Below are 12836 nucleotides of genomic sequence, written 5' to 3'. Positions count from 1 at the left end.
AAATGGCATTCGGATGTTTAAATACAGACAGATCAAGGTTGCATGGCTGTTCTAAGACCTCACCACCTAGAGTCAGGTTTCTTCATCTGAGTGCCTGGCAGACCACATTGCTGTAATACTTCTTTCGTAAGGCTGCTGGGAGATTTCAATAAGAACAGTCTATGCAAAGTTTCTAGCGCAGATGGGCAAACCTGGGCTCAGAGAGGTTAAGCAACTCACCAAGAGCAGACAGCTGGTTCGGGGCAGAGGTGCGTTTCACACTTGGGTGTTACTTCCTGTCAAAAGCCCTTCCAGTTACTAAGCATGCAAAACGCATCCCATGTGACAGGCTCTGTAGAAAGCCCTTCACGTGGATCTCTCCATCTCATTCTCACAAGAACTTTAACATAATGCAAACACTCAGTTTGCACTAAAGGAAATAAAATAGTTCTTGGATATATATGTTCATATGCCCAGGCTCAGATTTAAAACTAGAGTGAGATTAGCTTTCACCTCTCAGATTGCTGGTACCATCGGTAAGGCAGAGAAGAGCTCCTACGCTGCTGGCAGAAGTGTTGACTGGTGTTTCCATGAAGGGCAATAGGGCCATAGGCATCAAAATTACAAATGCCATACACCGTTAGCCAAGCAATCTCCCTTTGAGTATTTAACCTACAAACATCCTCAGCCACGTACGAAATGACGTAAGAATGATAACGTGCACTGCAGTAGGTGTGTGATGTCGACCAACAAAGAAGTGCTTAAATAACCAGTGGCTCGTGTGTACAATGGAGTACTCTGCAATCATAAAAACGAGACAGTGATCTTTAGGCAGTGATTAAAAAGACAGCACCACCAAAGTATTGTGGCTCAAGAAACAAACGAGAGGCAGAACACCTAAGACAGGGTGTCTGTGTAAGACACACAAGAGATTTAAACAACATCAATAGTTTGAGGCGCAAAGAAACCGAGGGGCAGACTACAGAGCTGGAGTAGACGCTGAAAGACAGCCCGGAGGCTTGATTCCTAAAGGCCCCATTTCCAGCCACCACATTAGGGAGAATGTTACTAAGACAGATAAGAAGGGTAACCACATTAGAAAAGCTGCCCTGTCTACCTGAGAGCGAACTTTTCAATCAGTGGTGATTTGGGGGGGCCCTAAAAGGACAGATTCAGGGCTTCGATGAACTTACAGAACAGGCTGAGTGATGTGTCTGGCCTGCTTGATTCTGACTGCATGTGTCACAGAGTCTGGGGGGAGACCTGCTTTTATTGAAGTCTGAAAGCAAAGCTGTGGGGAGGGGGGATATCATCCTCACCCGTTGCACTTCTCTCTAGTGGCTACTCTCATCTACCAAAGAGAAGCCAGGGGTCACTCATGATCACGGTGGCAACAACCTGCCGCTGAGGCAGCTCCAACCACCATCTTACCACCAGATTTACACAGACAAGAGTCAAATGCCAGTCATTTAGCCTCCAAATTCCGGGGAACACACTCCAGGCTCTTCCAAGGCCTCCTCCCATGTGCTGTACTCCAGTCTCCCAGCAGGCATCCAGCTATGGGGAGAGGCTCAACCTCTCCTCTGGGCAAACACCCCACCTGGCTGAGTGCCTCCCCACAGCATCCTTACCTGGCCTGAGGTAGAGGGAAATCACTCTTGCCTCTTCTGTGGGCATGAACACTCCAAAGCTGCTGAGCTAAGCAAGGTACGCAGGTGCTTTAACACCCTGTGCCTTTGCTCATGGGGTTACATCTGCCTGTCTCCTTGACTACTGCCAACTGCCACTCCCTCAAGAATCAAGCCAACATTTCATTTATATTAATGCAACAAATACTGAGTACCATTCAAGCACTGCTTCCTCTAGCATCTCGGCCACATTTTGTTCCTACATATCACTCTGGCACCGTGAAGTGTCTACTCCTAGTCGTTTTCCCACAAGAATGTGAATCCTTGAGGGCAGAAACATTGTGCACGGTGCCCCACACACAGGAGCCACTCTTAAAATGACTTCTAAGTACAATCTGTGGATAACGGGTATTTGCCAAGCTTAACTTAGTCCTACTTCTTTTGAAACAACTTGCCTTTCTTAGCTTTCTTCCTCTTTAGAAGTCCTTCTAATTCACATACAAGATCATGAAGCTGCTCTCCACAGAACTTTCAGGACAATGGGCGCTCTGAAATCAGTCTAGCTAGGAAAGCAGCTGTGGTTTTGCTTCCCATTTCCATCTTACTACAATAACACCATTCCAGCTCAGTGTTGGGCCGCATCTAATTTGGCCAAGATCATGAGACAAACGAATACTGAAAGGGTGAGGTACAGAGTATAATCTGTTGACCTTGCTTACACTCCGTCTAAAATTCACAGTAACTACAATAATTGAAGCGGACATAAGGGATAAGCACACAATCTCCACAAACATCAAATGCAGTAAAGAACCTGTGATGGCATTCACAATCTAAAGAACACTCATAACCTATCTTATAATGCATGGATTCAAACTTCAATCTCATTCTAATAGGCTACCACTAGGGAGAGAAAACTTGTTTTAAAGAAAAAATTGTACACAGAATAACCATAGAAGTTTCCTGGTGATTCTCACTCAGGCTTCAATGTATTTTCTTATTGAAACAATCAAAGAAGCTCTTGACAAAAAGATTTGATATTGGTGTCAGAATAACGTAAGAACTGAAACTATAATGTAAAAATTTTGTTTAAAGCAGATATATCATTTCTTATTTTTCTCATTTTGAAAAGAAGCTATGTTTCATTCAGTGATAATTCTTCTCTCGTTCTATCAGAAAATCTGTACAAAAGCAATATTTCAACTAAAATCAGTTCTGAAGGATCTTTTATGAATACGCATAATACAGAAGACCCCAATTAAATTTCCAACAAAGCACTGCCATTTTCAGTAAACAAAGTCATCTCAGTAGGGTCACCCTGTTTGCAAAAACTGCAGCCTAGAAATTAATTACTAGTGTGACATATGTCAAAACAAATTTTTAAAAGAATAGAATGCAGTTGTAACCATGTGTTTTATCTGTTTGTATGCAAAACCAGTATTGCCTGGCATGTAAATATATTCATTTATTCAGCATCTCTCAGAAAAATAAAAAAGGTTCAGTGCCCCCCTGGTTTGTGTACCCCGGTGAAATCTGAGTAAATCACACATTTTTAGTGAGTCAGAAAATAAGTCCAGAATGAAGATATAGTGTGGCTGATATTTTTGAAGGACAAAAGTCACCGTCACACAAATAAACTAATTTTGAAACATTCCGTTTTCCTTCAAAGGAAGTTTTTCAAAGATCTACATCAACGATACCACACTACACTAAAGGCTGTTACCTTGTGGAAATCAAAGCTTTAAATAACATGTAACAGTGCTGGTGTTTCATAAAAAATATTGTAGGCTATGGTAAAAAACAAAACACACAAAAACTACCTGGGACTAAAACTAGGGATCTCAAACAATTTCAGTGTTCTGCTAATTATAGCAATATTTATTCAAATTAAAAACATTTTTATAAATGCAAATATTTTAGCACCCAGGGAATTCCAAGTAGAAAAAAGAATACAGAGCAAAGGTATGCAGATTCCCCTTTGTATTTTCTTTAATAGGAAATTATGTCCCAATCCTTTTCACAATGTGTATATATGTGTGTGTGTACATACACACACACACATATGTGTGTATATATCAAATCATCATCACACTGTACACTAAATACCTTACAATTTTAGTTGTCAATTATATCTCAATAAAGCTGAAAAAAAATCCTAGGATTTAAACTCTTAAAAAAAAAAAATTATATCCCAAACCAGACAAAGACTATTATAAATCTTGCATAAATCAACTTTTGTACTTCAAAATATCGTCCTCTATGTGAGGGAAAAATTAAAACATACTTCCTGTAGGAAGATGCTGAAATCACTTTGCTTTTTCAACTAACAGGAGAAGAATTGTATTGAATCCCCAACTTTCAGAGTTAGAGGTCACAAGAGGTGACGTGGCTGCTGGGGGCACACTGCGTGGCAAGCTGCCTGCAGGGCCAGCACCCCAATCCTGACAGAATACCCCAGCTCATCGTACCTTGTTATTGGGAAGACACGAGTTGACTGCATGATACAGACTCTTGTCTCTTCAAGTGCTTCTTTCATTACCAAGTTTTCATTAATTCTGTGTATTCTGATAATTAGCCTGGTATCTTACCCTTAGTAGTTGCTTCTTACTATTTCAGCCAAAGCAGACATTCAGCCACTCTAGCAACAACCAAGCCACAGGATGGGTGCCATTCTGACCAGGCGGACCGCTCTTTCAGCAAACCCATTCTACCCATTCGTTAGATCTAAGAACCAGGATATGACTAAACAGTGTTTCAAAAAGTGATCATAATTTCTCTTTTTAATTTTTTAAACCAGTTTCTCTGAATAAATTTACTCAACGAAGCATATCATTCTCTCACACTTCAATACTGGAAATTAAGTGAGTTACCTCTCTTAAAACTGTGCTTTTGTAGCCTCGATACAATCCTTGGATGCCCTGAAACAAACAAAAGGCCAAGAGCTCAGAAAGTTAGAAGAGCAAAGAGCTCTGAAAGACATTCTGAAAAAGGCAGATTTACCTTTTCTGAAGTCAGAGTTTTAAAACATTCACAATAACCACAGTTTCGTTAAGAGGTTAAACATTATAAACTAAAGTATACAAGGCTCATGTCAGCTCCCTTTAAAATAGGAACATCTCTAAAGTAATCACACTGACTACTTCAGTTGTTTTCAACATTTCTGCTCCTGAAAAATCATACTTGAGATGCTTTAAATAAATATATTTCCAAAAGCAAAGGCACACAAAATGCCAGTCATCCTTTCATATAAAAACATACTTCATAGTTTCAATCAGAAGACATCAGAAATTCATTAATAATCTCTCCATAGTGATAAATATCTCTGGACAAGCCTTGACTTACATAAATGTCCACATGATTCACAATAGGGTCCCTCTACTGGACTGATCTCATGATCCTATGATTAAATACTTGGTATCTCCTCACCTAAGTGACAAAGGGACCATTAAGAATAACAACTTTTCTAAAACTAGACTCACTGAAAATTTCCACACAGCTGATTACTATTTAAAAAAAAAAAAAGGCTTCTGTAAAAAATACAAAGAAAAGCAGCTCGATGGTCCCTACTAACACAGCCAGCAAGACTGACCTGACCTATAATGTAACATTAACAAGTAAAAAAGGAATTAATTTTAATATAAACATTGTGATGCTAGTCACTATGTCCATTACTATACTTCTCTTCCACGGGTCCTCAAATTCTGTAGTAACATTTTAATATGATATCTTTATTCACTTCACATTTTTACGATTTATTCCATGTCTGATTCTGAAACTACTACAGAACAACTACAGCATAGGACACGTACACAGTAGTGACACTCAGTATGTGTTGTTTAGAAATTTGGGGGGGGGGAATTAAAAAAAAAAGAAATTTGGGGGGAAAAATTAAAATTAAAATTTGAAAACAAAGAAAAAGTAGGGGCGCCTGGGTGGCACAGTCGTTAAGTGTCTGCCTTCGGCTCAGGGCGTGATCCCAGCGTTCTGGAATCGAGCCCCACATCAGGCTCTTCTGCTAGGAGCCTGCTTCTTCCTCTCCCTGCTTGTGTTCCCTCTCTCGCTGGCTGTCTCTATCTCTGTCAAATAAATAAATAAAATCTTTAAAAAAAAAAAAAAAAAGAAAGAAAGAAAAAGCAAAGACAATCTTAGTATAAAAAGGTACTGTGATTGGGCATTAAATTTAGCTTTACGGTCTCTTCTAAGACTCCTGGGATGAGAATCACAACGTTCGTAACAGCTACTATAAAATCTTTTTTTCTTTGAGGAAGTTTAAAAACACATCTCACCTCTGTATATAAGATGTTAGAGAAAATCTGAAATGTTCTCGAAGAAGCAGATACCTGTGCCCTCTGCTTAACCACTTCAGAAGGAACTCGAATCAGGCAGGCAACCTAAAATACATAATTTAATTACATCCTAAAAAAGAAGTAACTGCTATGAAAATTGAAATTTTTTCATAAGCAAAGAACTATAGTTAAAAAGGGATAACATACCGGCTCAGGGCAAGATGTCAAAAGGTATTTTTTCAGCCTAAAAACCTTAGACCCTTAATGGACATGCATTCTTTTGTCAGCCCAGAACCTCCCCTCCCTTGTCCTGTATTGATCCTCACACCTCTTGTCATATTGTTCCAAGCCCATCTCTCTATAAGCCCCTCAATGGCAAGAAACACATTTACTTATTCTGAATCCCCAACACCTCGAACAGCAACATCTAGTGTTCACATGAAAATAGGTTGAAAGAATGAACCGAAGGGGCTTCTGCTTTACTGTCAATAATGCCCACAACAATAGAGGCAAGACTGCTCATCAGCTGGTTATAGCTCATCTTCTGCTTCACCACCCACCCCAGCCTCAAGAGGCTCCCAACCCCAGCACCCCAGACCACCCCCACCCCTGGCCCTGCTGACCACCGCCACGCAACAACTGAGGAGAAACTCCAGGTACTCTTGGTCCCTGCTCCGGCATTCAAGTTGACTTAGGTCCTCACTGGTCCGCACCCACACCTGGGTGGTCAACAACCAAAACTCCAGAAAATTTTTTAAAAAGATTTATCTATTTAAGAGAGAGAGAGCAAGGGAGGGGCAGAAGGAGAGAGAATCCCAAGCAGACTCTGTGCTAAGTGCAGAGCTCGATGTGGGGCTCGATCCCATGACCCTGAGACCATGACCGGAGCTAAAATCAAGAGTCATCCATTTAACCAACTAAGCCACCCAGATGCCCCTCCAGAATTTTTAAAATATTTTTATCTTTGTACTTAACATTAGATTACATATATAGACTTTAAAAAACAAAGTGGGATTTTATCTTTTCTGCCTACCAGCATTTCTAAATTCTCTAAAACCAATAGGTATTACTTACTTGGTAAGTTTCTTTAACATAATATCAAAGGGTAAATATATCTGCTATGGACCAAAGCTTTTAATTGAGGGAGAATATAAAATGAAAGGGCTAATTTAAAATATGCTTTTCAGGGCTCCTGGGTGGCTCAGTAGGTTGAGCATCCACCTTTGGCTCAGGTCATGATCTCAGGGTCCTGGGATCGAGCCCCACGTCAGGCTTCCCTCTCAGTGGGGAGTCTGCTTCTCCCTTCCCCTCTAACCCTCCCCCAACTTGTGTTCTTTCTCTCCTTCTCTCTCAAATAATCTTTAAAAATAATAAAATAAAATATGCTTTTCAATGCAATCCCACTTACTAGCCTTGACAAATACTTATTTTTAATTTAGAGACAATCACACATACAAAATAAACAGATTATACACCTTACCACTGAAGTCTAAAACTGGGTATAAATCATGTTACTCTTGTTAAGTGTGTAAACTTTTAAATCCATACTTATAAACCAGGGCAGAAAATAAAGTTCATTGAAACTTACATGAACCTAAAAGGATAGCTCCCAGCATCTAACACTCACTAAAGAAAGAAAGAAAGAAAGAAAGAAAGAAAGAAAGAAAGAAAGAAAGAAGAAAAAGGTTCACTAACTCCTTGTATTTTTCAATTCAAAAGGTCAAGAGTGAAATATGACCCCAATATGTCAAGAAAATAGGAACTGTCTACTCGTGTGGCTTGGCATAAATATTTATGGAACTTCATGCTTTGTAACCCTTCATGTTCTTACATTATGTTTTTATTTCTTAAAAATACAGAAGCACAACAAAAACTTTGCAAAGGTTCTGGGATGAAAAGCAATCTCGCTAACTGAAGAGGTACAAAGCAGCCAACGCGGCCTTCTGACTTGCGCAGCACGGCGATTTCGGCAGAAGAGAGAGGCCGCTGTCTACTTCCTCCAGTAACTCTGCTGCCTTCGATTTGGTTTTCTATTAACTCCGATCTTTCTTGGATTTGAATTTAAGCTACAACAGGGCATTTCACTGCACAAGAACAAAAACATGTTACAGGATTGTGATTCTAGGAAAGGAAATAATGTCATCTGTGGGTCTCTTGGTAAATCCATTCTTTAGAGGATTCTTTCCTCACGAATCTAGGGTTCAGTACGAATCCATGACACAGCAACAGTGGCATTTTCATTAAACCCAAGAGTGTTTGTATGTTAAAGGTCTATCAAAAGACAAAATGACTAAGGTTTTACATAAAGAAAATATATGTTCCTATCTTTTATCAACATTAAAATACAATACTGGTTTCATTAGAATTAAACATACTAAAAACATGATAAACTTTATATTAAAAATTGGTTATAATGAAGCTGCTACCAAGATTTTTCTTTCTTTGAAATAAAAACTTACCTGACATGTTCATTAATTTATTTTTGCAATGGAGAGCTGAATGTCTTTTAGTATTTATTGAAAACCAAGATGCAGAACTATAGGTCATAAGACTAAGTGTGTGAAAAGGGGGAAAACTACAGCGAACTTCGGCCTCCCATTCAGTAAAAGGAATAATGGCAAAGGAGGAAGAGGGAGAGAGATGCTGCGAAACCTCCGGTCCTTTCATTGCCACAGCTATCGTTCACACCTCACTGCCAGCTTGCCACAGTCTCACTTTTGACCTTTTTCTTTAAAGATTTTATTTATTCACCCGACAGAAAGAGAGAACACACAGCAGGGGGAGGGGCAGAAGGAGAGGGAGAAGCACACACCCCACTGAGCAGGGAGCCCAACGTGGGACTCGATCCCAGGACCCTGGGATCATGACCTGAGCTGAAGGCAGATGCTTAACCTACTAAGCCACCCAGGCGCCCTTGTCCTCTCACTCTTGAAGTGCTCTTCAAGATCACTGGGCATCACCAATAGTGCCTTCCATTAACATTATATCCTTTCCCCAACTATGCCAACACAGTTCACAATAACTTACCTGATTTTTATTTAGAAGCCAATTGTCAGCATGTTTAAATACATACCAATCTGAGACAGAAGCTACTAAAGGTCAGAGCACTAACCTGGCTTAGGAAGCAAGGATGAAACCCATATCTTTTGATTATCATCTCCAGAATTATTTTTCATCAAAAATCTATCATATTTATATATACCTAATAAAGTTAAAGTTTCAAAGTTTAGTATCAGCTAATTCTTCATTGTTAGGCAGGCAAATCTGTAGTAAGTTCAACAGAGAAACCTAAATAAGGTGAATACAGACAAAATTTAATCACATTCAAAGCAAAGGCTGCTTTGGACTTTGCAGAGTAAACTCCAGTGTGGCAAATTAACATGAGGGAGAGAAACCTCATAACACCCTGAAATTTTTTGACATGTGCAATTTCCTTACTTGTATTTTATTCCACATTCTTTGTGTCATTCTCAAAATTCTGGGAAGCAGGTTTCCAAATTAATATATATGGTATATCTCTCTATACCATCATTTAAGAATCAAAACTCCGCAACTGAACAGTTCATCTGTGTGTCAATTCTGCCATCTCCTGGTTACAAATGGAATCACAGCCATTGATAATCCTAACCGCAATTTCTAACTCCTAATTTACCATCCTTAGGGTTTAAATTTTATCCACGGATAGGGGGACATAAGTTCATCATACCTTTCTTACTTACAAGACTCTTTCCACTTACATAAATAGCCAACAGGCATTGGAAAAAATTTTTTTGAATTTTTGCAAGTATTATTAGTCTTCTCTTGTCTGACAAAACTACACTCCTTGATCATCTAGACTATGGACAGAAAGTTAATAGTCTTCTCAACAAGAATAATTATATCATCTTTCAGGCTTTGTTTCTGAAGGTTGTTCATACAATTTTACACGAGACTTAAGCCTTAGGTGGCATTTTCACTTTTGTTCCTTTCTGTAACAGAAATGAGCCATGATTTCACAGGAGGTGACAAAAGCCCCATGGACAGATGTACAGATTGTGACCCACATTAAATCTGACAGTGGAGGAGGGCTGGCATTTAATACTAACTGTATTAGTTTCCTATTGCTGTTCTGACAAATTACCACACATTTAGAGGCTTAAAATAACACAAGCTTACTCTTAAAACTGTTGAGATCAGATTTCCACAATAGGTCTTACTCAGCTGAAATCCAACTGTCAGCCAGGTGGTGCTCCTTCTGGAGGCTCTAAAGGAGCATGTATTCCCCCGATTTTAGAGGCTACCTGCATTCTTTCTCCCTCTTCAAGGAGCACAGCACCTTAAAACCTCTCTCCCCGACACTCCAGCATTCCTCTTATAAGGATGTTTATAATTACATTGGGCTCACCTGGATAAGCCAGGAAAATCTTCCCATCTCAAGAGCCTTAACTTTATCTGATCTGCAAAGTCCTTTTTGCCATGCTAGGTAACACAGTCACAGGTTTTAGGGCCTAGGACACCTTCAGGGGATCACTGTTTTGTCCACCGTAGTAACCAACAGCACATTTTACAACTCTGACCTTTTCTTATTTTAAGAAACCCACAGCGGGGCACCCGGCCAGTTCGGTCAGTGGAGCACGCAACTCTTGATCTCGGGGTTCCAGTCTGAGCTGCATGTTGGGTGTAAAGATTACTTAAAAAAATCCTTTTAAAAATTAAAAAAACAACCCTACAGTGATCAGAGTTCACAATATTACCCGAATAATACACATCTCCAGTTTTACACCACTTCTGCCGTTTTTAAAATATTCCATTAAAAGTAGAAGACAAAGGTGCTCCTGGAAGTATCTAACTCCTCATTCTACAGTGGTGTTATACTGTCCACAGAAATTCTTTGAATTTCAATTTCGTCATCCGAAATGATTCCCTCCCAAAACTATTAAACTTTACAACTGTGCCAAATATTGCACTTTGTGTGGCATGGACTGGAACCAATGTTTACTGGGCACTTTACAGATCAGATGCTAGCCTGCGTACTTTGTAAGTGATGTGTCACTTCATCCTCAGAAGAACTGTGAGTGCGCTAGCGTTAACCTTATTTTTTTTTAAAGATTTTATTTATTTATTTGACAGAGATAGAGACAGCGAGAGAGGGAACACAAGAAGGGGGAGTGGGAGAGGAAGAAGCAGGCTCCCAGCGGAGGAGCCTGATGTGGGGCTCGATCCCATAACACTGGGATCACGCCCTGAGCCGAAGGCAGATGCCCAACGACTGAGTCACCCAGGCGCCCCAACCTTATTTTTTAAGATAAGGAGAACAGCAGCTCAGTGAGGTTAAGTAAATGGCCTACCAACACACAGTAAACAGGCTATGTGACAGGGTCACATAAACAGGGTCAGAGCTCCGACCCTGATCCGTGTTACCTGCCGCCTGTGAGCCATATACCGCCTCCTTACAGAAGTCCTCAATGTATTCTCTAGTTATAGAACACATGTATCCAATTTCCAGTGTTAGACATAGAACAGGCATTCAAATATTGAAGAGTATACAATTACAAATCAAAGCCATTTTGCAATAGTGGCATTTAATTTCTTATGTCACCAAGAACCCTAATCTTAATAAAACAGTATCTGAAAAAGTAAAGGTCTGTCACCGACGAAGTGCAGGCTTGCACAGAAGTGGCTAATCCTACCCTCACTAGTTTGGTCCTTGGAGAGAAGTATTTGGTTTTTCCGTTTTCAATGTAATGGCGATAACTGACCAAATTAACGCTCCAGTGGCTTGAAACAATTTTAACTTCATCATCTTACAAGAAAATCTTGTACACTATTTCTATAAAACTGAACTTAATTTAATTGTGTTCCAAAAAACTGATACTGCTCTTAAATAAAAAGCCAACACAGAGCGTCCCTTCCCTCTTGACCACTAACTAAACAAGATAGTCAATGAAATATACTCTCTTAGATCACAAATCAATACCATCTGAACTAATGCTGCATACCAAATCAGGGAAAGAAAAAGAAAACCTATATAAGAGGGGCGCCTGGGTGGCACAGCGGTTAAGCGTCTGCCTTCGGCTCAGGGCGTGATCCCAGCGTTATGGGATCGAGCCCCACATCGGGCTCCTATGCTATGAGCCTGCTTCTTCCTCTCCCACTCCCCCTGCTTGTGTTCTCTCTCTCGCTGGCTGTCTCTATCTCTGTCAAATAAATAAATAAAATCTTAAAAAAAAAAAAAAAGAAAAGAAAACCTATATAAGAGAAAACAATCGGAAATGTGTTTTAAAAAAAAAAAAAAAAAGGTCATCAAGAAATTGAGGGGATCGGGGCACCTGGGTGGTTCAGTCAGTTAAGTGGCCAGCTCTTGGTTTCGGCTCGGGTCATGATCTCGGGGTCTTGGGATGGAGCCTCACATCAAGCTCTGGGCTCAGCTGGGAGTCTCCTTGAGATTCTGTCTCTCTGCCTCTTCCTTTGCCACCCCCGCCTCTGCTGCTCATCCTCTCTCACACTCTCTCTCGCTTTCTCTCTTTAGAAATACATAAATAAAATCTTTAAAAAAAAAATGGAGGGATAGCGGTGCAAACTGTTCTTTATAAAAGCCTCCCTGAAAAAGTTCTGTATATTCATGCTTATACCCTAAGCAGCATCATCATCAGATATGGGTCATGCCACGCCTAGAATGACTTCCAAGCAAGCCGTCTTTCCCCCTCTTCTTCCCCCCTCTGAACATTGGCTCAGGCTCAGACGGCTGGGACAGCTGGAAAGCAGGGTGTGCTTAGCCAACTTGCTCGCAAGACTCTGTCGGAGAGTTTAAGCATGTGCACAACACACACAACATAGTAACAAAGGCATCCATGAAGAAATATGCACTGGAGGAATGCTGTTGGAAGGCCTTTTGAAAGAATTACTATCTTTATGCCGATTTCACCTCTTATCTCTCAAACTCACCTTCTCTCTCTGGATGCCATGC

The 12836-nt window shown here is 40.2% G+C and overlaps 1 protein-coding gene across 8 annotated transcripts in view; it reads right to left on the bottom strand.

Moving 5' to 3' along the window:
• The window catches only part of SLC25A26 (solute carrier family 25 member 26), a 128377-nt gene that overhangs the window by 91195 nt on the left and 24346 nt on the right, over positions 1-12836 (bottom strand). For 6 of the 8 annotated variants that reach the window (XR_006409806.3, XM_026501195.4, XM_044384998.3 and 3 more), the window contains 2 exons: positions 5891-5995; positions 4475-4522 (listed from right to left, as the gene is read on the bottom strand). The exons of the other annotated variants lie outside the window; for them this stretch is intronic. Coding sequence is in view for 5 of the 6 variants with exons in the window: in XM_026501195.4 (XP_026356980.1) it covers positions 4475-4522; positions 5891-5995 (153 nt within the window). In the remaining variant the exon portion in view is untranslated. The remainder of the gene's footprint in view (positions 1-4474; positions 4523-5890; positions 5996-12836) is intronic. 8 annotated transcript variants of the gene reach the window in all.

The sequence above is a fragment of the Ursus arctos genome, unplaced genomic scaffold, assembly GCF_023065955.2.
Source record: "Ursus arctos isolate Adak ecotype North America unplaced genomic scaffold, UrsArc2.0 scaffold_14, whole genome shotgun sequence".
Taxonomy (NCBI): Eukaryota; Metazoa; Chordata; class Mammalia; order Carnivora; family Ursidae; genus Ursus; species Ursus arctos.
The sequence above is the reverse complement of the archived record's forward strand: the minus strand, read 5'-3'. Positions and strand labels throughout refer to the sequence as shown.